The sequence below is a fragment of the Melozone crissalis genome, unplaced genomic scaffold (genome assembly GCF_028551555.1).
Source record: "Melozone crissalis strain CALT ecotype California unplaced genomic scaffold, PUWL_Pcris_2 ptg000016l_1, whole genome shotgun sequence".
Lineage (NCBI taxonomy): Eukaryota > Metazoa > Chordata > Aves > Passeriformes > Passerellidae > Melozone > Melozone crissalis.
Window position 1 is genome coordinate 43,304,720 of NW_026535794.1, and position 26,118 is coordinate 43,330,837.

The 26,118-nt window shown below is 46.1% G+C and overlaps 1 protein-coding gene across 1 annotated transcript; it reads right to left on the reverse strand.

Annotated features, from left to right (window-relative positions):
* Positions 1-4,166: 4,166 nt before the first annotated feature.
* On the reverse strand, positions 4,167-20,880 carry MTURN (maturin, neural progenitor differentiation regulator homolog). The gene is made up of 3 exons (XM_054273311.1): positions 20,703-20,880; positions 14,764-14,886; positions 4,167-8,604 (listed from the first exon to the last, which is right to left on the reverse strand). Exons 1-3 carry the CDS (start codon positions 20,862-20,864, stop codon positions 8,494-8,496), a joined length of 396 nt encoding a protein of 131 aa, XP_054129286.1. The 5' UTR covers positions 20,865-20,880; the 3' UTR covers positions 4,167-8,493.
* Positions 20,881-26,118: the final 5,238 nt, after the last annotated feature.

Below are 26,118 nucleotides of genomic sequence, written 5' to 3' on the forward strand. Positions count from 1 at the left end.
GAACAGCACTGCTTCTGCAAGAGCAGCTGTATCTGTAGCCAGAGCCTGAGTGTCCCAGTGGCTTCCACCCTATGCAAAGGTGTCTCAAGAGGCTGTGGGGCCTGTGCTGTTGGGATCATGCTCCAACACGAGGGAGGCAGTCCTGGAACGCACTCCACCAGCCACAGGAATGACTTTACAGGCAGTGCTTGGGGTTGTGGGCACACCAGGACATGTAATTAGTGTTCTCCTATGCGGTGTTCATGCCCTGGGAAGTGCCAAAAATACAAGGCAAGTGCTAAGTTAAAACAATTCCTCTTCCATGGGCTAGAAGATGTCAACCCACAGAGGCTCATGACAAAAGATAACAACTGACTTGACTCTTTCAACTAAATCAGGGTGAGAAGATGTCAAAGTGGCAATTAAGAGTGAAGTGTTTAAAGAAAAGAGACAAATTATTTGAACAGAATCACCATTTTCATTTCAGCATCGTTACATGTCTCTTAATTAGAACAGATGTCTCCCTATTCTGTGCAAAACAGAAAAGGACCTGCGAGGTCTGAAATACTGGCTCATACACAAATACTACCACAAATTCCTGGCTTCTGACAGCAAATCCACTGCCTCAGACTGTGCCAAACCAAACCACCTGATGATTCTGGGTCCATCAGGGCTGGCTTTGCAGTGCCCAAAGCTCAGATGACATCATTTTCTCCTCCTTACACCTATAAACACTGTGTGTTATCCTACCATGCACCAGCAGTGCCCATTAAAGTCAGGCCTGTACCATAAGCATTGTAGCTGTGTTTTAGTCCCTCTCAGATTCACAACTGAGTTGATTTTGCTCACAGAGAAAAGACACCATCAGTCATCAGTTTGGTAAGCTCTTTAATGGGAAGCTCATGGTGTTATGACACTGCTGGATTTGACACCTTGGTGGTGGACGAGGAAGGAGGATCAGAAGGCAGGCAGTGCTCCACTGTAGGCTCACACCTCTGAAAGTGCTGAACAAAAGGGCAACTTCTTTTGCCTGACTTCTTTCACAGCTTAATAGTCCCGAAGATAGAGAGGTCTTCCAGCCAGAAAAATTATGGAAACCACACCAAAGACAGCCTTGGCATGGCATGGCACAACGTGATTTCTGCTTGGTGTGTTGAGGGCTGACTAGTCCCTGCATTAGTAAAGGAAAACTTGACAAAAGAATTGCACTGACTGAAATCCAGAGCTGACACTTCTACCACCCCTGAAGATGAAAGCTTCCTTTACATGCAGTGTTACCACAGATCTTTGCCTACAGGAGCATGCTGGTACAGAAAGGGAATTTCAAAGTTCAATGTATTTTACATGAAACCAGTAAGGTTTATTATAGTCAGCAATAACTAGTTCAAAGAAGTTTGGGGTTTTTTCTTGTAGACAAATGAAGGCCCTTTTTGTTAATCTATTTTTTTTTATGTCCAAGCTCGTACTGACAGTGTAGCGTTACACAGCTCTGTAAAAGCTGGGGTTTGCAATAATGCAGATGTGCCTTTAGGGGCTGTCTTTCTTCAAAAAAAATCAGCAATGAGAAAAAAGTCAAACAGATCATGTAAAAGACAATGTGGCTCACTGAACTGGTAAATGTGGTTAAGTGAAGAGGCTTCCTCTGCCCACCTGCCACAGACATCAGACACCAAGAGTGCAACTAAGTCTTGAAGTCCAATAAAACCCCAAAGTGACAGGATCTGCCCTCTAAGGACCAAATTTAAGGACTTTATTTAAATATCTGCATTGGAAGATGTCCCCTGAGCCTTCAGCTCTATGGTTACCCTGCAAGCACAACATCAAGTCCAGCTTGTTACAGGGTCTAGGAATTGCTGCCCTGAGTCACTCCTGCCTGGCTCTCACACAAAGCTTTCCCAGCTGCAGCTCTCTGCAGAGACAAGCTGCTGGGGAGGAGGGGAGATCCTGCCAGAATTAAACACATAAAACAAAGCATTTGCCTCTGCTCAGCAATTTACAGAAAGGGGCATCCAGCTAATGCCCCTGAAGGGATCTTTCCCAATTTCCCATGTCCTCTGGCCAGACCAAAAACAGCCAGCAGAGAAAGAGACCTCCCAGTGACTAAGGCAACCAGACAAGTCTCATTTTCTGATGTCCAACCTGGAGAGTCTCAATGGGTTATGATTTTCAGAGACTGGATTATCTGGCTAGACATAACTGCCTGTGAAAAGACACTGGGTTTGGCACATGAATGACTGCTGTCTTCTGCACAACCCCTGTCTGGCATGGACCACTCACTCAAGAGATAACACATCTCCCATGCCACCTCATCCTCCTGTACAGAAAGGACAGTGTGACTCACACTGTGCTGAACTGCAGCTCCACTGATGCACCTGGCTTCAAGCTGTGGGATGTAAGAGGTGCTTCTCTCCTCCTTCCTATGCTTCCCTTCTTCTGGGAGTGAGAACTTCTGAGAAGAACAGAATGGTAAGGATGGACAGGAGGGAAGTATGGACACAGGATAAGGATGCAACCTCACCTCCTGCCACTGCTAAAGCTAACACTGAGTAAAACAGCCATAGACATCAGCCCTGGATCCCAGACAAAGATCGGGAAAGATGCTGAAAGAGGCTGGGAATATGTCCTGAATGGCAGCTTTCCAAAACAATGTCAACAATATTATTGTAATCATTTTTCCTGTCACAGTCTCATGTCCCACCTTGCAGAGGGGTAAAGGGCAGGGACCTACTCAGCAATATTGCAGCAGAAACTCCTCCCTGCTGCCCCCAGCCACCCTATGACACAGCACATCTTCCGTGGGTCACGGTGGCAAGATGCAGCGGCTGACATGCGTGCCACTGATGCAGGCAAGCTAACTATGGCTATTCCCAGAAAAAGTGGCATTCTTACACGCATGAGACTTTCAAAGGCACAGCACTATGCATGGAGGGAAACTGCCTGGAAAAGAGCTGAGAGCAGGGCAGGAGGTGGAGCTGAAGTCTGGTAATGGTTCAGGTAATCATGCTCAGGGCTGAGCTATTCCCCCCGTTTCTGTGAGGTAACACTCTCACAAATTTTTTTCTCTCATGAACAAGTCCTTTTAAAGAGATGATACTATACACCTAAAAAAGGAGCTTCCTGCACCCTGACTGCTGCTCCTACCAACTCACACAATATCATAATGCTGGAGAAGAGGAATAGGCTTTTCAGTTTGCCTTCTCTATCCCTTCCTTCCTCTACCATCTCAATGCATTAATTCAGGCAGGACACTAACAGGAAAATACCACTGAGCTCAAGGCCTCAGTAGTGTCCAGAGCAGCTTTTTCATAAATTGCGTGATCATAAATGGTCATCAATATGCAGATATTTGGCAGGATGGCTTTGGCTGTCTCACAAATATCAGCATCTCTCTCTCTGAAGGGGCTTTGCTCACTCTTGCCCCTGCACCTGTCACAGTTCTGAAATCTGCCTTTCCATCTGGCAGATGGAAATCCCATGTATTTCTCATCACCCAAGCAGCACTCTGCTTACTGCATTCATGCAACTCATATTCAGAAGCACCAGTTCTGCAAGAGGCTCTGCTCTGCTGTATTTATATTTACTTAGAGCATGAAATGCCTATGAGAAAGGCCGAGGGAAAAGGGAAACCCTTCTGTGTCCTTTCATTACCAGTTTGTTCTGAGGATAGGCAATGATTACGTCTATCCCCCTTCATCCACAGACCTAAAGTGCTGTATACACTGCTGGACAAATAATACTAACAGTCCCTTTTAGAAAAGGCTTAAGGTGGGACTTTCAAAGGAGTTATCCTGCACCTCTTAAATTTTCCAGAGGCCTGCATGCATAACTGGAGCCCTGCCCTGAATTCTCAGTCTGAGACCCACCTATAGCTCAGGGCAAGGCAATGGCAGAGCTACAAACCCACATCCCACTGAGTACCCAGGCCTGCAAGCAGTTATGCATGTGTTGGCAAATTTTGTGTCTCAGTCTGGCAGCCTAGTCACAGGGTCATGCTACCCCTGATTAATTACTGAATGGCTACTAATGGCAAGATGTGGTAGAAGGGAAGGAAAAATAAAATACAAAATTAAATGAAGTGAAATATCAAAATGAAATACAAAAACATTTTGTAGTACAACCAAACCAGCTCCACACCTCTTGCATCATTTGGCAAGTATGGAAAAGTAACACAGTAATACAGAAATGTATTTGGTCAAAGTAAGGAATCAATATTTTTTGATATAATACATTCTATATTAATGCTCATTCACATTTATTACATGTAAATTAAATCTTCTATGTATAAAATTCCAGTTTATTCTCAGTGCTGCCTGGTCACGCTTCAGTTCAGCAGCAGGGCTCAACACATTCGGCTCCTAGCGAAGTGAGAGGAAACGAGAGTGCTCAGCTTTCTGCAGGGCCAAGCCTCCTCACACATCCCCTGGTCCTGCAGGTCCTGCCTGAACAAAATCTCCCTGCCTTCAGTGGGAGTTTTGCAGGGGACAGCACTGCAGAAGGGCTGGCTGTCCAGCACTTGCAGTCTGTGTGGAAATCACTCAAATGGCACATGACATTACAAAGAAAAGTGAGTTAGTGAATACAGAAAATCATAATAACATATCTACATAATTTACAGCATTGTTTGCTTGCAACTGTACTAATGCTCAACTACTCATTAACAATTCAATCAATATGCAGGGAAAGGTAGCAGAGTGCAGTACATATTACAACCTGCATGCAATTACAAGCACTGGATCTTAGTCTTTCCTCATTTCATGAATTCCTGCCCATCCTGCTGCCACCAGCGCCCAGTTCCCACTGAAACTTGTGGAGTCAATCCCTCACAGCATTTAGGCCAATCCCCATCTCCGCCACAGGCCCCTGACACCGTGCAAGGTGCATTTAGCAGCAGGCCCTCAGCTACCACCCATGTCCACCCTGCACCCTCCCCTCTGCTGTGCCAGCACTCTGTGCAGCCACACGCTGAGCCAGGCTGTGGGACCAATCCAGCTGGAGGCCTGCCTGTCTGTAAAAGGCACAGGGCTGTGTCTCAGTCAGGCCAGGCTCTCAGCCCAGCTCACTGTGCAGGTGTGAGTAGGGCGCCTGCACCTGCACATTGGTGCCAGCCACCTGCCCCTCAAACAAATGGGTGAAGTGCCCAGCAAACCTGAACAGCAGGACTTTGCCTCCAGCCTGCACAACTGTAAAATGCTCTCTTGCACTACAGTAGAGCAGAGGAAAGTCAGCCCTGTAAGGTCTACTTGTGTGAGCCACAACCCAAGGGTTGGATGCTATGAAGAGAGTGGTTCTTCCAATGGAAGGCTCTGTTTAAGGTTGTAGCATCTGTCCTAGCTGCAGAAGAAAGAAAAATTTAGGGGCTTAAAGCAGAGGTGGAAACCACTGGTCTTACACTTTATTTCAGTAAGCAAAAAGCCTATTGCTGCTCTACAGTGTTATACAGTGAACTGCCACAGTTCTCACATCACTAGTCCATAGAAAAGGTGCTGCAACTACCATGTCTATGCCTGCATGCTGAAAGAATGTACAAAGTTGCATTAAGCTCTGGTTTCTTCCATATTTCTTTTTTATATTCTTAGACTCTGGCTTTTACAGTGTTGCAGACACTTCGGTGCAGACTCCGGTAACACACATCATCCCAGTTATGGAAGATCTTTGCCTCTGACAGAAAAATCATGTGCTATGCATCTCTCAAACCATCATAAATGTAAACCATCAAGAAAACTTGCTCTCTTTAGTAACCCTGGAAAAAGAGTCTTTAAAAAATCTATGGAAAAGGAAACATCATTAACAACAGGGTTTTCAAAATGATGCGAGTTATTTATAGGAATTGTCCAAGCATTTTCTCTTCGCTCACTCTCTGTTTTTACAAAGCTAATTCTGTATAAAAGGGCTTTTGAAGCGTGTGACCTTCATTTTACAATTTTTAAAAAACTGGAAAAAAAGGAGTAAATTTAGAAACATCATTCTTGATTGTGGAAAACAGCTGTATTACAACAGAATTACCTTTGCTTCTTATATTTTCAGTACAAAAGGCAAGTAAATAAAGAGACCCTGCACCTTCACAGTCTGGCACTCATCCAAGTTACTTGGAACTACATAAAACAGGTAAAAAGTATGAGGGGTCATCTTCTCCTTCATACTAAGAGCCTCACCAAACCCCTTGGGGAGCAACTCCCCTGATAAGTAAAACCTCATTAGATTTTATATCAGCTGAAGCCATATTTTAGCTCCCCTCAAATAAGGTGTACATGCCCAGACTTGCTCAAAGGCCCAGGAAGAGGTCTGGCAGAATTTTAAGAGCCAGGTGCTGGTTGATACCCTTATGGCTTCAGTGTTAAGTTGCATTCAAGTTGCGTTCAAGGAAGATTCTGGAAACTACAGGCCTATCAGTCTCACTTCAGTGCCCAGTAAAATCACGGAAAACATTATTCTGGAAGGTATATAAAAACACCTGGAGTACTGGTCACAGCCAGCATGGCCTCATGAAGGCAAAGTCCTGTTTGTGAAACCTGACTTCTTTTTATGACAAGGTAATCCATCTGGCTGATCAAGGGAAGCAAGTTGATGCCATATATTTGGAGTTCAGTAAAACTTTTGATACTATATCAAAAGTATCCTTCTGACCAAAATGTCCAGCACACAGCTGGATAAACATGTCATGGGATGGGTCAGTAAAGGTTCATAGGCTGGGCACAAAGGGTTACAGTGAACAGGGTGACATCAGACTGGTGATGTGTCACCAGTGGGGTTCCATCCTTGGCCCTGTGCTCTTCAACATCTCATTAACAACCAGGACACAGGACTTGAAGGAATACGAAGTAAGTTTGCTGATTACACTAAATTGGGAGGAGCTGTCAACTCTCTAGAGGGCAGAGAGAGATGGGCAATGACCAACTGTGATAAGTTTACAGGGGCAAGTGCTGGATTCTGCACCTGGGACAGGACAACCCTGGCTGCGTGTAAAGACCAGAGAATGAGAGGCTGGAGAGCAGTGCTGTGGAACGGGACCTGGGGTCCTGGTTGATGGCAAGCTGAATGTGAGTTAGCAGTGCCCTGGCAGCCAGGAGGCCAAGCGTGTCCTGGGGAGCATCAGGGACAGCATCTCCAGCCAGGCAAGGGAGGGGACTGTCCTGCTCTGCTCTGTTCTGTTCTGCACTAGGGCAGCTTCACCTTAAGTGCTGGGGGCAGTTCTGGGAGCCACAATGTAAAGAAGACATTTAACTATTAGAGAATGTCAAGAGGAGGGCAAAAAGGACGGTGAAGGGTCTGGAAGGGAAACCTGGTGAGGATTGGATGAGGTCACTTGGTTTGTTCAGCCTGGAGGAGACTGAGGGGAGACCTCATTGTGCTCTTCAGCATCCTTAGGAGGGGAAGAGGAGGGGAAGCTACACGTCTCTTCACTCTCATGACCAGTGACAGGACCCAAGAGAATGGCCTGAAGCTGTCAGGGGAGGTTTAGGTTGGTTATCAGGAAAGGTTCCTCACCCAGAGGGTGGCTGGGCACCTGAACAGGCTCCCCAAAGAAGTGGTCACAGCACAAACCTGACAGAGTTCAAGAAGCATTTGGACAACATTCTCAGGCACATGGCTTGACTCTTAGGCTGCCCTGCGCAGGGGCCAAGAGTTGGACTCGAGGATTCTGATGGGTGTCTTCCATTTCAGCATATTCTATGATTCCATGACTCTAATGCACAATGCCACAAGGTTTGAGTAATAATTTGGCAGTGTATCAAAACCAGCAAAGCTTAAAGTTAGTTGCCATGCAGAAGTGGGACAGGCGACAGCTATTTTTTACTTGATTTGTAGAAAGCAGCACTTGCCTTTGGATCCCATGGCGTCGAAGTGCCAGGGCTGGTTACAATGTGTGCTGCTGGTGCCAGTTATTCCCAGGTATTAATTCAGCACTTGAAAACTCGGGTGTCAGTGAAATGACATCAATATGTCTGACACCCCCCAGATTTCCTATGTTCTATTATTTTTGTTAAGCCTTCATATGCACTTCTGCAGCACCAACCATTACTAAACTATTGTTTTTCAGGAGAAGTCTCTCCATGTTTGGTACTTTGTCAAAAACCTATAGCTGTTGAACTAAAAAGAAAAGCGCAGGTGGTGTTTGCTCTCTGCGCTGGTTTCCTTGGAAAGGTCATGGGTGAGGACTCTCCCCACGCGCCTCCTACATTCTCAGTACTCTACATTCATGTCAGCAAACACTACTCCCGAACACAAATCGAAGAGACAAGTCAGCGACAAAACTACTTCTAGACTGATAACGGCAGAATGCTACCAAGACAATTCCATAGAAAACCCACTGAAGCAGGAGCAAAATTCAGGTCACTTCTTAGCAAAGCTCATCACGGATTATTATTATTTTTTTTTAAACCATTTTTTGTAAAACTTTTATCTTGGCAGCCAGATATCCCCTTGTGATGTGCTAATTCAAACAGGCTAACGTGGGACCACCTGACCCCACCTGGTACCAAAGGCTTCCGAATTTTTTTATAGCTTCTCAGAAAATCACTGCTGACTGACACCCATCTGTTGGTGATCGGCTTCTGGCTCCTCTTCTTCCACATCTGCGTTATATTCTTCAAATGCATCATCATCAACATCTGGAAGCCCAAGTAACTACAAAGAAGAGAAAATACTGTGTAACAGTGAATTACCCACTCGTGCAGCTTTGCTGCAAATCTTCACACAAATCCTATGTGCACTTCTTAAAAACCTCAAACCCTGGAATAACAGTACTGCATAATGATTTTGACTCTCATTTTTTCCCTCCTGGGATAAAGAAAGATTTGAAAATGCATCCTCACACCAAATTAAGCGCTCAGAGACCGGAAGATAAATAAAACCAAAACAAAGCACTTGCAAAAAGCTTCACATTCTTCCCTGAGGTCACATTATGAATTGTTGAGTGTTTAGACTTGGCAGTGGTTTAACTTCAGAAAGAACCATGATAATACTGTAGCAGTAGTTGTCTTGGTTTAAGTTTGTTTTTCATCAGCCCTATAAAAGTAAAGCAGAAAACATCCTCGTGAAGGACTGCCTAGTGTGGAATAGGCAAGGAATCACTAAAAGCCCAAAGAACCTGTCATGTCAAATGCTCTTGAAACCTTCACTCCATCACACCAGATAAAGTCTTGCCTGCTGTGTGAAGCCCTTGCAATAAGAATTACTGCATGTTCCACTGAAATGCTGGCCCTTTAAACTTCTGCAAATTAGATTTGGGCTTGCAAGCAATTGCCAGTCCATCTTGCTTGGATAATGTTTGGATGCCTCCACCTGATGGCTCCAACCACTGCAATGTCACCTCTTCGGCAGAGGAAGAAGAGCAAACAGCCACGTTTGAACTTCTCCCCTCTCCCCCAAAAGGTTGCCACACCAACAGAAGTCAGGAAGACAGAATAACACATCTGTTGTGGAAATCTCAGATTCCTCCACTAACAGCTATTAATAGCCACAAAGCAAAATCATAGGCCTGGCATTACTGAGAATACCATGTATTTAGCTTGCAGGGCTGGAAGAGCAGCACAGATGCATCTAACACCCTCTTTGGTGATGCAGCTGTTAGCTCTTGAAAGAGGCAAAGCTCAGAAAAATCGTGAGGAGGGTGACACTCTTTAGGTGAGAGCATGGAAATGAGAAGGCTGCAATGAGGCAGATTTTCAGGGACTTAAACTAATTCATCTGTGATCGACATTCAAAATTATTCAGTGGACATAAATAAAAGGCATAGAATTAGCTTCTGGGTGCAATGAAGCTTGTATTCCTCACTGTCACTGGGAGAAAATCAGATTTTTGTTACAGGCTTTCTTTGGCAGGGAAGTGGAAGGAGAAATTTGCTGACTAAATCCCCTCCTTCGCATTTTAAAAATACTTACAGAGAGACCCCAAATGGAAAACGTTTTTGTTTTCTGAGCAGAACAAAGTAATTTTTCCTTCTGCATACATATTTTTCAAATCAAATGCTTAACTGAACATGAACTGCTGAGTTCATTTTCAGGATGTGGGGGTTTTATTTTGTGTTGAAGCTGAAATTAAAATACTCAATTTTCAAAAGGCAAAATTAAGGACTCTTTCTAGACCTTCTTATACACCAGTATTATTTTTGATAAACTAATCTGGCATATTCAAATTAGATGTGAATGTTGTACTCCTGTTTGTATCACCTGGCAGAAAGAGTTTTGATTGCATTTTTTTTCCCCACCTCTGGTCATAATTCCTCTTTGATGTGCAAGGAAATGAGTCACATGAATCTTCATTTTATGGGATACTATACTGCAAAATTAGCATGGAAAACACAACATGCACCACAAGAAGTCCAAACACACACACAATCCCAAAGGATGGGCAGTACATCCTGCTTTTCACACATCCCCTCTCTCTTTGCCATCAGGAAATTCAGCTCCTCTTTCCCTGGAGGTGTAAATCAGAGGGAGCAGTGTAAATCAGAGTGATGCTGTAGGCTTTAGTGGTTTTACAGAGGAAGAATGGGGGCGAGGTGGGATGGGATTCTTCTCCAAGGGAGATGCAGTTTCATTCTCTCACAGACATTTTATGACCCTCCAAGCCACCAAGGACCTCAGCCATGCAGGTCTTGCTTTTAGGTGTCATATCCTGTTGCTTCCCACAGGATTATCATGGCCCCTCACTGCTATTAACCTCTTACTGCTCTCCGGACTGCAGTGACAAATCAGCCCACACCTTCAACACATGAAGGGAGAATCAGGGTCCAAAGTGCAGGGAGCTCTACAAACATTGGGACAAAACAGAAGGAGGATGTACAAAAGGTAAGGACAAAGTAAGATGATGAAGATGGCCTGGGCTGATCCTAGATTGACTCCCTTATCTTCTTTCCCACACACTAGTTTCTGCTTCTAGGCCGTAACTGCTACGTATTTTGAAGTATCAGCTATGCAGCAGACTTGAAAGGACTTAACTGCAGAGAAAAACAAGGAGAAAAGACATAAAATAGAAAAGTGCTGTAAAAAGAGAGAGCTGATTCATCAGCAGAAAAGCCAAGGGGAACCAAAACTGCCAGGCAGGGATGCATAGCTTAGGAGGAGGTCAGGGGCATGGTGAGGAGGGAAGGAGGGAGCAGCATTGACTGAACGACAGCTATTTATTTCTGCTGGCCAAACCACCCATCTGGAGGTAAAGGAGAGGTCATGGGACATGCATGAATACAGTGCACGTGGAATAAATGGCTTTTACACTGCAGACTCCCCACTTCAGATGTAGGCTTTCCAGGCTGAAGATGAGCTCAGTGTAGGACCCCTGGAATCTGCTGCTGAGTTGCATGACTCATGCCTTGGTTTCCTGCAAACTTTGCCAGTTGGTGTGATGTCCTTCAGGCATTTCTTGTATTTGTCTTCCTTAACCCTTTCAAAGTGCCCTGATTTTACAAATAACCTCTCAGTTACTAACTCACAGAAGCAGAGTGACACCGTCTCCTACCAAAAGCTGGCACACAAGCACACTGAAAAATAAACCACGTACAAGACTGAACTTTAGCAGCCCATGTGATGCTACACTAGAGATAACCAGTTCTGTTGAATCCCTGTGGGAAGGACTACATCTCCAGACAGATATGCTTGAAAGCACTAGCATGGGCACCTCCTGGCACCAGAGCATGGCACCTCGGACACCAGAGAGACCAAAACACAGAAGGAGATGGGATGCTCTGAGGCAAATAACAGTATTTGAGCCCAGTGCTATTGGTTGATATCATGTACATTTGTGGTGTCTGGCACATCTGGATGCTCCGTGAAGAAGTGGATAATAAGACAAATCACAAAGTTTTGTGGAAACTGACCCAGGAAGGCAGTTTCCTGCCTTGGGTAGAGAGAGCATACCCCTCATCATCTTCAGTAAAGAAACACTTTGAGAGGTGTGGATAGTTGTTGCAGGCAAACCAGCACTTTTTAAAAGCCTTATCTAAATAAATATCCTGCTTGGCACTGTGTTTAGGCACATAAAACATTAGGGAGAGATCCTGAGAGCAGTGAGGGACAGTGAGCAGACCTACACCACCCTCATTGCCTTCTGTGCCCAGGGAAGACTGGTGAGCAGAGGGAATTCTCTGTCTCTCACTGAGAGAGATGCCAACTGCTGGGCATTCATATTCTCACTGTCTCCAAAACACAGGGCCCAGCAGCATGAGAAGCCAGTCCCTTCCCACTCCACAGCCCCAGGGCAAGCTCATGGAGACACGGCTGGGCTGTTATCGTGAACGTGCAGAGCAGGGCTGAGCTGAGTTACTGGAAAAAGTTGTTTTTGGAGCCCTCAGTTATGGGAAGGCAGATGCTCATGCTGTGCAAAACGGCATGAAAAGCTGCAGATGCATTGCCACTGTTTTCTTCTAAATATTCCCCTTCAAAGGACCCCGGCAAAGAATTTCAGAACTGTCTAATAATCACAGATGTCTACTGGGAATACCAAAATGAAGAAGACTTTCAGAAGGTGCTTTACAGTGCTCAGCAAGAACCTGCCAAAAACCTGGTCCCCAGTGTCCCAGACTGAGAGCCAGAGCCACCAGATACTTCAGAAAAGTCCAGTCTGACCTTCAGTTGCAGTTTCTTCCTGACCTGCCATTTTTCACACTGGAGTTTGCCAGACTGGTCTCTGTCAGCTGATTTGCTGGGAAAGAGAAGAAATGCCCAGCAAATGCAACTGTTGCCTTGAAGCTGACAGCAAGGTGGTCTCATTAGTAAAATGGGTCCAGTTCAGAAAGGACAGGAGACACTATGAAGTGATGCCAAGGAAATAATTTCCCAATCTCAAAGAAAAGAGGTTTTGTTCTGGGAAAGGCCTGAGGGTGCAAAGTAGATGTTTCCATACATCTACTGTAATACCGTTCAATTTTTAAAATCTTTCCTCCCATGTATGTGCTATTTTTAATAGTTACTATTAGGAAAAAATGTCAATACACTCCTTAATTAGACTTGTCCACACACAGCCATACCTCAAATGATAAGCCCTTACGCTGATGCAAATCTCTCAATACTGGGTGAAAGGAGAATCTGAGAAACTTAATATCTGTGGTACAACCACGAGAAAATGAAGAGGTACTTGATTACAGTCTGAAAGAGGTTTCTGGCAACTGAGGACACCATTTTTGTGCAAACAAAAACAAAATGAAATTCAACAGCTAGGAAGCAAAACTAGCAAAATGCAGATTATAAACAAAAGAGTTATTCAGAGCACCGTAACCAGCCATGAGAAGAAAAAGTGCCCAGCAGTGTTGTATCCTTTTAGTCACCTGAAGACTGCATCAAGAGTCAGTGTCCTTGGAAAAGACACATTCTAGTTTAGCCTCATTTTATATGGTCAGCTGTGGGAACCATGAGGTGAAATGTGATGTATTAATGAAGGGCTCAGGATACATGAGCAAATTGGTTCACCTTGCTTTCAACCTTTTTATTCTGAAGAGTAGCTCAACTTGCTTTGACTGAAGTCAATTTCTCAGTAACTTAAATGATGCTGCAATAAATGTGGTTTAAGTGAAATAAGTAATCTGTACCAATTTAATTAAGTCTTTTTTAAGTCCTCCTTAGTTAAACCAATGGAAGTTCCTCATCAAAGGCACAGCTTCCCTGAGCAGGAGAAGACAGCTATGAAGATCTCAGAGCCCAATATTGTTCCGGAAAGCATAATTATATTTTTTGCATGTTTTCACAATTACAAGCAGCTGTAGTGACAGATCAGATTTCCAGTCCTTTCTAAGAAAAGTGTGCATCTGTTCTATTTATTTCTAGCCTCTCAAAGGATTCTTTAAAACGATGCTCTTTTATGTCGACCAGCTGTGGTGATCTGTGCAAGGGTGTAACACAGGGAGGGCCAGTGTTTTCGTATCGGTGCTCCAGGCCCTCCCTTTCACACTAAATACTTGGGATACATTTCCAGTCTTCTCAACTAGTCAGCCAGAAAAAGACAGGAGGGGAAAGTTGAGTATAAAAACATCCATTGGTGAACTTTCTTATGAACACGACAGGAGAATGGCTCTGGCTACAAACCTTCCCCTGCTTTGCACCACGCCCTTAGCCAGCCCTAAACATGCCAAAGGAGAATTTGGCAGAAATGAAGGACAACGGCCAGCCTAAGACACCTCACCCTGATGAAATCCTGGCTGTGGCACAAATCTTAGTGTTAAACAAGGACAGAGAAAGCTGAGTAGCAGCAAAACAGGAAAATACAGGCCCCCTCCACACAAAACCCAGCTTCTCCTCCAGCTTCTTCTCAAGCAGTGACCAAGCCAGTGCGTGCAAATACCAAGTGGCAACCATCCTAATAGCAAAATCTGCATCACTTGGGGGAAAAAAGCCCCAGTCATAAAATAAACCACCCTGAGGAGAAACCTCCAGTTTCCCAGAGGTTTACTCTTGCTGTTCATATCCTTGCAAAACTCTCCAATTCCAGGGCCAGGAAACAACTCTGCCACAAAGTCCCGTGGCGCTGACTCGTATCCCGTTCCTTGGAGTGAGAGCTGTATCAGCAGGATGCGAGCCCCTGCCCGCTGCCACCAGCTGACACATCAGTTGGCCTGCCATCCCACACAGGAATCTCGTCCTCTCAAGCACAGAGATGGAAATAAAAAGGCAGCTGACTTCCAAGAAACAATTTCCAATTGCCTGATGCTAGCTTATGTGCTAACACTCCTGTACCTAGGCAGCTAACTGGAGAAGTAAATCTCTGGAGAAGAAAAACCAGCTTGCTCTATCCAGTGCTGTCCTATTAAAAGTCACAGCTAACTGTCAATGTTTAGAAGGGAAAAAAAGCACTTACAGGTCTGAAGGATTTGAAGACTTTTTCCAATATTTCATGGAGCGTCTTTTTCCCACAGGAGGAGATGTAGTCCTGTGCAAGCTGCAGGAAAGGTAAGCAGTCCTCACTTTCACTCCACACATGCTGAAAGCCAACAGCAACACAAGAAAGGAAAGGCATTAACAGGAATTCACGCCAACCTTTCCATGTGATTTTATAAGGTGACATGTTGTAAACATCTGCCAAAGTACACCGAGCCTCCTGCAGCTCAGACCCGCCCTGGGGACAGGCATTGCAGGCTCTTGCAGAAGCCGTGTTTCTGAGGGGGAACCTGGATTTTATTAACATCATGCATCAGAAAACAGGGAAATCAATCCAGAAGCTGGATCCTCATGGCTGCACCAACCATAAAGTGTACACGCACTTGGCACACACACATTTTACCTATAAAGGTGCTTTTGCTCAACATCAGCCCTGCTCAGACCTGGAAGTCATGTTGGGTTTTCTCTTTTTCTGCATCATCTGCTGCAGTGAAGCCCTCAGGAAGAGCTAAAGCATCTCTTTGTCTTCTGGCATTAGTGCAAATATGATGCGACCCTGGAGGTGGAATTTGATGTGTAATTCTCTCAACGATGCAGAAGAAAAGATGCAGAATCTGCCTGCAGGCTAGACACAGAGCCAAGGAGAGATGTTTGGGCACTCACAGCATCCTGACACTTTGAGCCTCCCACCCTGTTTTGAGATTTACTCCTCCTGGAACACAGTCTTCTCTTCCCAGGCAGGCACATTTAAACACACTTGAGACCTTCCTGCTCTGGAGATGCTGGTTCCCCAGCCTTACACTCAAAGCCTCTCTCAAAACTGATGTTTATTCTGCTGCTGGGAGGTTGTTTGAAACAGAGCTGGCAAGCAATGGAAGGAGCACCCAGACAACAACAACGCTTCCTGTGCCCAAGGGCACACGCTAATGCATCATCTTAAACACCTTCTGTTTGAAAACTTGGTGCATGGGACTGTCTTAGGCAGCCTGTCACACAGAGAAGTGCAATACTGCCAAATTGGTTTGAGACTCTTGTACCTCTCTTTTTGCACAGCAGCTCTTTTCCCCAGAGTGCCTTTTACTTGCTATAAACAGCAGGTTATGCTTAAACAAGGAAGAGGAGGATCTCTCCAAAGCTTAACTAACATTCAGGGAAAGACTCAAAACTACAGATGTTTCAATCCCTAGCATAAGACTTGCATATTGCCTTCCTCTTCAGTGTGAGTACCTGCCAGGGACGCAGTGTTGCACTTAGCGAAAGAAAACAGTATTTAACATCACCTAAACTGCACCTTTAAGATAAAACCTGTAGCTGCTTTGCTATGAACCTCACTTGACCTACATTTTCTTTGCTGCTTGTTGCACTTTACAAGCATAAACACAGTGAAATGTTTTGTTATGAAAAAAACCCTGCATTACCGAGTAGGTTCTGCTCTTTCCATATAACCAGAGTCATGTCTTAACCATTCTGGCAATAAAAATAAGTTCTTTACAGTCTTGCCAACTCTCAAACACACATACCACAAGTCTCATGATGCTTCATGCCATCTTAAGAGTCATGGGCCTTGTAATCCTATAAATATACAACTAAATCTCAGTTTCTGTTTACAACAAAAAAAAAAAAGCAGAAAAAAAAATCTGCACGTTGTGATTCCTATGGCCTAAAAAGGCAGAACATACATGAAGTGAACTGAAATAAGCCCTCTTCAAAATACCAAATGAACACTTCCAAATCACATTTTAAAAACAGCCCCTGGAGAAGGTTTTGGAGGTCTGGCCCATGATTTCTTCATACTTGGGGTTAGCAATAACTGTTTAGTTACTCCTAAACGTCAGAGCTGATTGTTGCAGCTTGGCAATTCCTAGCTCATGCCAAACCTGTTGCAATTGTTTATATACATAAAACAATTATGACTGCTGAGATCCTCATTCTTGTTTAAATTGTGGCTTCTTTTGACTACCAGAGCTATACACAGGAGCTTCCACACAAATGAAAATCAGGCCCTGCCCTTTAATAAATCATTGCTGGTTCATTCCCCAGGGCAAGTTAACCCCGTGCTGTCCAATTGTGTTTTTACAATCTCTTTTCAAGCTGCACCACATTTTAGACACCAGTGTGAATTCATCAGCAGTAGGCAGAGGAAGATGACCTAACACAAGAGGAAAACCTAAGAGAATAACCTGATCACTGAGTTTTTGAGGAGATTTTTTTGCATAGCATCATAGGACAATTAGCAAGTAACAATTCCAAAAATCTCCCCATCTGTTGACTGTAGCAACAAATGCATTATGAAAAGTTTCATGTGCCATCAGTGCATACATCTCATTCGGAAATGGGCTGATTTAATCTTCTCCCTCAAAAACCTCAACCATAATAAAGAGCAGGGCTGTGATGTCTGTAGGTTCAGCTGCATCTACAGCTCTCTGTGGTGGCTCAGTGCTGCACCCAGGCAGCACAGGAACCCTCTCAGCACTGACTCACCCATCTCCAGAGGAACCTGCAAAAGGAATTTCAGCCTTTCAAAATAAAAACAAATGCAATTTCAGGATTCAGCTCCTGCTTAGAAAGTTCAGTAAGGCTGAAATGGACATGCTTTTCCTGGAAAACCCGATGCCTGAGGATCTCTCTGCAGCGGGAGAAGGTGGGTGCTGGCAAACTGGTGGAGCACAGTGCTTGGTTGTGGCTGTGCAATTAAAAAATATTAACTCCATCATCAGAGTATTTGTTTTCCCAAAGCTTGCCCAGTTTTGCTCACTGTTGCTTTGTGTCACTACAAAAGCACACAGCCACTAATTTCCACCCAATATCACGGTTGAATTATTTAGTTCAGCATCCACACACAGCACATAGCTGAGGAAATCAATAGGGTTGTATCTGGAGGGGTTTGCTTTCCTTCACACCTTTAGATGACTCAGTGTAGCTGGATGACAGAACCACTTGCTGGCCCACCTTTCTCTAAGCAGCCCACTTGTTGTGCATGACAGCAAAACTTTTTATTTATGGGGATAATTTGACTTGCATAAAATATTCAGACCCGCTGACTCTGTTCTGAAATATTTTCAGGAAATCTTGCAGCAATATGGCATCATATTTTTATTTATTTCCTGAAATATTTTCAGGAAATCTTGCAGCAAGATGGCATCATATTTTTATTTATTTTATTTAGATACTTTGAATACCAGTAATAACATGGTGACAAAACAAATGACAGACTGTAAAGAATAGCATCACAACATCTTTCTCCTTGATTATGGCTACACAAGTCAAATTAATTTCTCGAGAACCTCAGGATCATCAGGAGCTGAATAGTACATTGTTCAGCTATCTAAAATGCTGATTTGGAGTTTCAGTGTCCAGGTGGTACTGAAAATGCCAACAAGCATCTACATGGGTCTCCTGCATCTCTAGCATGTGAAAAGCCTAGCCTAAAGATATCTTTTCAGGAAATGAAAACTATCAGATTGATATGATGCGGGATCTCTGATGTTAGACAAAATTTAGTGTTTTTCTCCCCCAGATTGCATCTTGGCAATCTTTCCAAGTTTTTCTCCTCTCCTCTTTCCTTTTAAGTTCATCATGCTCATCATTTCCTCCTTACAAGTGGGTTATCATGGAATTCTCTGGCACCTCCTACATAGCTTTTTAAGTCGCATCATTATGAAATGACGACGTAAAGAAAGAACAAGAATACCAGGCATCAGATGCTTATTAAATGTGAGGCTCCTTTATAAGAAGCACAGGGTACAAGAAGGCTGTGAAGTGTGTCATTGTGAATTCTGTTTATATTTACTCACTTTCACACTCCACACTGTGTTAAAGGAGCCATGCAACAAGGCTTTAAAGCACAAATGATAATCAGTCCCTTGGCTTGTATTAAGTCTCCTTAAAATAAACTTTAGCCTGTGATTGCACACAGAAGGCAAAGTTATAATCTGGAACATTAAAAAAAAAAAGGAAAGTGACTGGAAAAAACCAAGATAATCAAGCTGGGAGAAGAAATTAAGTCCCACAGTGCACTAGGAGAAGGAAACAGGATGCTGGAGAATCTAATCATTAGTGGGTCTTAATCATATTAAAGAAACACCATCTCTTTAAAGAAAAAGAATTAAGAATGACACCTATCTGCTTGTCTTAAAAGTATTAGCATTACAGAAAGTGCCTCAACTAATAAGGCTAGAAAAGACAGAAGAAAACATCACTTCTAGTTTTCCACTGCTTATGTTCCAGATTTGATAGGAGTTGGCCCTTTGCTCCTTTTTACTAGTGGTGACTCTAGGCAGGGAGTTCTTCCCACACCAACCGTGGAATGAAAATATTTTCAAAAAAAACAAAGGGAAAATGTGATTTCAAACACCAAAAAAAAAAAAAAAAAAAAAAAAAAAAAGCCAGCATTGGAATAGGGTCTGAAGCTGCCTAAGATTTTTTTTGAAGTTGACTAGACTTTGTATGAAAGAGTTCAGTCAATTATTGAGCAGCATATAAAGAAACAATACATGTCTAAGAAAAATAAATCGACTTTCTTTGCCATTTCCAATATAATTAATGTTCAATCTCAGTTTTAGCCTAGTGCTGCACTGGATTCATACGTATTCCTGTTTAGGAGTGCAGCAGGCATGGCCCCTGCTGGGTACAGGCATCTCCAGAGAGCAATGAGCACTGGGGTCTGACAGGCTCAGAGGTGCTGGGAAGACAGATGCGCAGAGCTGTTCCCACAGAGGACTCAGAGAATCCACATCCTGAGATACCCCACTGCTACATCTGAACGTCTCAGGAATCCCTGGACAGATGCATAACTAAACTCCAGACATCTTCTTTCATAATTCAGCATCACCATCTACTCGGCACAATAAATAAATAAACAAATGTCCTGCTCGCTGGGATCTGTGCTCCTGGAGAAGTCACTCCACTGCTCTTTGTTTCCACGGACCCATCTGTCAAATGGGCTCACTCCCCACTTACCTGTTGGAAAGGGAATTAGCGAACATTTGTCAAGCAAGTGGAGGGATGAAACTTGCTTCATGAATGGAAAAACCTACAACACCTACAATAATGGTGCTAGGAGCTGTTTTGTTAAAATAAGCAAACCAAAATCCTTTCATTGAAGTTAACTGGCACTTGGCAGCTTACAAGCCCCGTGGCGAGGCGCCGCTTTTCCGTGACTCTTCCTGCACTTCTGCTCACCACCGGGAGGGTCTGGCCGAGGGGAAAAGCACCCCCCGACCCTTCCCAAAGACAGGGCTTGCGGTGCCGGAGCCTTCTCCGCACAAACTCGGCGCGGAACTCCGCGAGGGCCGGCGGGGCGGGGGCGCCGGGCCGGCACCTGCACGGACCCCGCTGCGGGCCCGGGGAGCGGCGGGCGGGTAGGGGGGGCCGCGGCCCTCCTGTCATCCTGACTCCATTTTATTCCTGCCCATTCTCCATTTGCCGTGACAGCCCTGCCAGTCCTCCCGTCCCCGCGCCGTGCCCCAGCCCCGGCACCCCGGGAGGATGGAGGGGCCGCGGGGGAAAGCGGCAGCTGCAGTCCCCGCGGGGCGCGGGGCGGGCTGGGGGCACCGCACCGCTCCTCCCGCCCGCCCGGAGCCCGCAACCACCCCGGGCCGGGCGATGGGGAACGGGGGGGTGGGGGGGTGTCCCTGCCCGCGGGGCCGCCCCCCACCGGCAGCGGACTCCATTTTGCAGATGGTGGGAGGATCCCCCCGGCCCCACCGCCCTCCATCACCGCATCCCTCCCTCCCGGGCACGGCCCCGTCCTCCGCCCCCCCTCCCCCGGCGCTCCCCCTCGGGTGCTCCCGCCGGGCTCCGGGGATCCGCACGGACGGAGCGTCCCGGAGCGGCGCCAGCGCTCCCCGCGCGGCCCCGCAGACGCGCAGGGGGTGGCCCGCACGCCCGTGACCCCCGATCCCCTCACGGGGCACTCACGAAATTGTCGCCGCAGGCGGCCTCCGGGCACAGCACGTAGAAGGAGACGCCGGGCTCGGCGTAGAAGTCCATGCGCCGCTCCGTCTCCTCGGCGGCGATGAGCTGGAAGGGCGTGCGGGCGCACCATCGCTCCGCCGCCTCCGCCAGCGCCTCGAAAGCCATCGCCGACCCCGCCGCCGCCGCCGCCGCCTCCCGCCCGCGTCCCCCGCGCCGCCCGCGCCTCGCGCCGCCCCGCGCCCGCCCCGCGCGCCGCCCCTCCCGCCCCCCGCGCCGCGCCTCGCGACCCGCGCGCGCTCCGGCGCCGGCCCCGCCGGGATCGCCGCAGACAATTGGCTCCCTCTGGCAACCTGGGGAGAGGGGAAAGCAAAGATAAATAATAAAGGAAAGCCCCACGCATGAAGGCGCTGTCGGCCACACCGTGCCTCGCCTCGCCGCTTCCCATCCCTCTTCCCTGGAGCTGGGCCGGAACCTCGGCAGCGCCCATTGTGCTGGGCACACGGGTACCCCTGCTCTGGGTTCCCTGGGAGCCACCCACGTGTGGGCTGTTGGGCTGCCCAAATACAGGCAGAATCACCCCGTGACATTGGAAAGCTTTATAGAGGTTCCTCCTGGCCCACTGTCCTGTTAACGTGGATCTGCGGGTTTACAATGAGGTTTGCATTACTCTTCCAAGCTTATCCCAAGGGATTACCTATATGTCCAGCCAAAGCATAGGAGATAGCAGAGCTGATCCGCATTTATAAAGGGCCTTAGCTTTGCATCAGCGTACACTGTGCTGCAAAGGAAAACAAATCCTCACAGGCCTGTGTGGGTTTTCAGCGGGAAGCCCAGGAATTCATAGAGGTGAACGGGAATTCATAGAGGTGAATGGGAAGCACAGAGCCCATACGTGGCAGCAGGCAGAAAAGTTTGCACGGACAAAGAGAACACTGGCCTCTGAAACAGCCCAGTGACTGTTTCTGGTCTCCTGATGCTGTTCCACTGCATTCCCATGGCAGGTACCAGAAGCCCAGCTGACTGTGTCGGTGTCACACATCGAGTGCTCCCATCTATGTATCAGTTGGTGCATAAATCACTCGATGTAATGGTGAGGTCACCAGAGGTCTTTTCCAGCCTTAATGACCCTGAGGTTGGCTCGGCTGCAGCGTGGTGGCAATAACGATCCTGTGATCCTGAGCTGCAGAGGGAATGTGGCTGAGCATGGCGGCACCAGCAAGGCTGCTACAAGGACACATTCCCACTGCCTCTGGCTGACCTGGGGCACACCCAGAGCACCCACGGCGCTGTGCTCAGCCCCATGGTCACTGTGTCCTGCCACTGGCTTGTCACAGGTCTGGGCATGGGTGCAGCAGAACTCGGTGCGAGTGATACCAGGGAGAAAATCCTCCACTGGCATTGCAGCCCAGCACTGAAGTGTCAGGAAATGCCAGCAACATGACTGCTTGTGCAACTGTAACTCAGCTCCTTTATGCGTGGTGGGATGGCAGTGCTTGCTGTTTTTTCCACCAAGAGATTTTCCATTTATTCTGCACAGATATTTTGGATAATGCCCTCATTCCTGGGGTGCTCTTAGAGTGGCAAGTGCCGAACACTCCTCATTACACTTAGAGCTGTGCTCTGAATGTGCAAAACATGGTAAAAATTACCAGTGTTCCAAAACTCCTCTAGGTCTAGGTGCCTCAAATCTCAGAATCTGGGTGTGCTGTTGTAGGTACTTATCCTGGTCCTGGCAAATGAGGCACCATCAGTCTCCTACCTCCTGCATAAGTCTGGGGAGGTGAGTGCAGTAACACCTGCAAAGCACTCACTCTGAGCAGTACCTGTGGAAGACCTGTGGCTCTGCAGGCAGCCTGGGGCTGGAGCAGTGAGTCCTGAATAGCTGGAAAGGAAATCCTAAACCTCTTGCCACTTCCTGACGGAGCCAGGAGTCCTGCAGAAAACAAAATGTTACCGCAGGCTGTCAGGGTTCCAGGTGTTGGCACAGCTGTGAGTCCTGTGCAGGACTTCTCTGCTTTAATATTCACTCATCGTTGGGTATTTGGTGTTTTCCTTTCCAAACACATTTAAATAGTTAGCACAAAAACAGGACATGGAAAAATCTTTTCTCCTAATATGTGACATTTACAGCCTGCCTGCAACCAGTGGGCAGGGAGCCACCACTGGGGCAGATATCTCCCCTGCCACAGGGCTCAGCCACCAAGGTCAATCCCAATCCCACTGCCTCTTTGTGCTTCCCAGAGATCTGGCTTTGTTTTCTATTCTCCCCAAAGACTGTGCTGGCATTGGGTGAGGATGTGGTGGTGGGAGTGAAGCCTTGCCTTTCCCGCCACTGTTGGGGCCATTGGGTTTGGGGCCTCCCAAGGTGGGCAGCCAGGCAGCTGTGTCCTCCTGTCTGGCAGTGCCCTGGCCCATAGCGGCAAGGGGAGGTCATGGCTGTGTTGCAAATGGGCACAGTTTCAAATAAATGGTGTCTCAGTGTTAACTCTTATGATTTATGTGCCTTTTCAAAGCCCCACATGAGCATCTTTTTAGTCCTTAAAACATCACTTTGAAGTATGTGGTATTCATTAACTCCCTTTGGTGGAGTAGGGAAGCTGACAGGTTTCAAATGAGATTTTAAATATCTTATTGCAGCATGCACTGCAAAATCCTGTGTCACGTTTGAGGGTAAAGCCATTCAAATCAGACAGATGTGATTATTTGTTTATTTACATGTGATGAGTCTCTCTGCTCTAACACCTGTACCCCAAAAGCAGATTATAAAAACAGTCTGGTAAAGGGTAGTGCTTTTGGCAATGCAGAAGTGCTGCTTGCAGAGCAAGCCAGGCTCAGTGGCCCTGACCATTGTGCTGATGCCAGGGGCTGAGGGATGGACATGTGGATGTCAGGCAGGTGCAATGCTCACAACACCCTTAAGCCTCTCTGCAAGTCAATATCAGAAGCACCTGCTGCTTCTTTTACGAGATGAGGAGATGGCCAACAGTGCTGTACAATGCCTCAGCTTCTCTGGAATAGTGTCTACTGAAATCACACACATGGTTTTTCTTCCTACTTGTTTCAAATACCCATGAGCATCCATGCCCCAAAGCGTGGCCACATAAGGGGAGCAAGTACTTTCTTGAGAAGAAGGGGGGAGGATCAAGGAGCTATCTGCTGTAGCAAAGATGGTTTACAGAAGAGAAACCAGAGGAAAAGTAGTTTCCCCTATCCTGAGGGGATGCACTTTGTTTCCATCTCCTTCTGGAACGTAGCAGCTCTGATGCTTGCCATTGCCCTGATCCAGGCCATAGAAAGGGCAGGGAAATGTTGCTGGATCATTTCAGAGGGATGCCAGTAGCCAGTAACTATGGCCAGCCAGAAAAGGCATTTCACTTTGAAGAGCATATGGAGAGCATTAGGAAGAGAGAGCACGTGCACTGCCACAGCCATGCTAGTTGGAACAAAAAATATAAATACCAGCATTCTACTGGTGACTTCTGGTTTTTGCAGGTTCTACACCTCCACAGAAATTAAAGAGTCAGGTGAGAGGGGAGTGTCAACATGAGGGCTGAGTGGATAAACCAATTTTCTGCCTTTTTCATGGATTGGAGGAGGTGTGGAGGGGAAGGTTTTCCAAGTACCTGGCTGACAGGAGTTACCTTTACAAAAGCCCTTGCCTGTGCAATGCCTGCTGATGAGTGTGGTCTAGAAGGCTAAGGAGGGGCAGAGTACCTTACTAGGTGTTTTCTATTTCTCTGCTCCCCCTGGACACAATGACACTGCGAAAAGACATGTAGGGAAGGCAAAATGAAAAGCTGTGGAAGGTGGAGGAGCAGAAGGGTTTCTGAAATGTGCCAGACAAACATAACTCACCCGCAGCTGTGGTGTCTCTCTGAAACACCAAGCCACTGCTCTCCTCTACAGTGGGTTAGAAATCTGACAAATTCCACTCATGAACTGGCCACCTTCAAGATTTTTTTTTTCTTTTTTTCCTGATGAAGTGCCCTCATTCTGGTCTGCTTCTGGTGAACTGCCAAGCAATTCGCATTAATTCGCCTGACCAGCTGTAAGAACCCGATTGCCCTCCTGCAGCCCTCATTAAGCACCCTCCCTGCTGATCCAAATACAGAAAGGTCAGGAGGGTGAGCTCCAGTAAATTACAAGAGATACACCCTTAGCTGCTGTGCTGTGTCAGCTTGTTCTCTGGCATCTCTACACTGTATCCTCAGCTTGGTCTCCTAAGGAAAGATTGGTTCCCTTCTTCCAGAAAACAAAAGCATCAAGAAATCCTAGGGGAAATAAAATAGGGTGAGGAGGGTTGATTCCTTCATGGACAACCCCTCATAGACCTTTATACCATGGACCTTTAAAAAGAAAATATTTCTTATTGTTACCAGTACTGGTTCATTCACAAGCATGCTTTTCACACATCCAGAGTGTCCTTCACACTTGCACTTGCTTGAGAGAGGTGCTGGGAGAGCTGTCCCTGCAAAAGCCTACACAGGGCTTCCAGTGGTGTTTGCACCCTCACAGCATTTCCTCTGAGCCTTTAACACCATTGCATGTCCTGCTGCAGCACAGCAGCAGGGTGTTGTTCCAGGACTCAAGCTGAGTGACTGTTGGCCAACAGATCAGTTCTAGGCTGGAATCCAAGAGCTAACATGTTGGTATCTTGCAAATTGTTCCCACACCTTACTTCCCTGCTCCTGGAGATACTCAGCTTTCCAGACAGCAGTCTGTGTTTATCTTGTCTCTAATGAGGAGCACAGCTGTAGCTGTCCTCTTTGTTTTGGGTTCCCTTTATTTTTTTTTTTAAACCCAATGGTAAATGGAGTTGAGGATAGAGCAAGAAAATTTTGACGAATAATCCAAGCCAAGAACATGTTGTAAAGGGAAAATGAGTTAGAAATGCACAATTTCTCAATTAAATTAAAATGTTAGTTAGAAATCTATATAAAATGAAGATCCTGCTGCTCCCACAAATCCTCCTTTTGAAGTCAATGGTTCAACATCCTATGTATTTGGCAGTAAGAAATTAAACACATAAACAGTGATAAGATCTGGGCTATGAAAAATTCACTTACTTAATTAGCAGCTTTTCCTGATGGTATTGCCAGCTCCAAAATATGAACTTAAATTTTAAAAAGGCATCAAACAACCCCTGCATCCGTCCTCCTTCTAGTTCCTGCTTTTTAGAAATAGGAGGTTCGTGTGTTAAATGTGAGGGAGAATATACTGATGTACTGTCATCTTCCTGGTCTTTAGGCAGACACTTTTGAGGTCTGTATTGCTGTTGACATCCAGGCAATGGATGGTGGTGTATCACACCACATTGCTGGGTGCTGTGCCTGAACAGCACAGTGTCCCCCCACTGGTTTGATAGTGCCATGCACGTATTGGCAATGGCATGTTACATTTGTGAACAGTGCACTGAAAT

Bases quoted from the DNA above. Each gene is read 5' to 3' on its own strand.
- MTURN (XM_054273311.1), bottom strand. From the start codon at position 20,864: ATGGCTTTCGAGGCGCTGGCGGAGGCGGCGGAGCGATGGTGCGCCCGC. The intron at 14,887-20,702 runs GTGAGTGCCCCG...GTTGGCTTTCAG, and splicing joins CCGCCTGCGGCGACAATTTC to CATGTGTGGAGTGAAAGTGA. The intron at 8,605-14,763 runs GTAAGTGCTTTT...TCTTCTTTGTAG, and splicing joins TCTTCAAATCCTTCAGACCT to TTACTTGGGCTTCCAGATGT.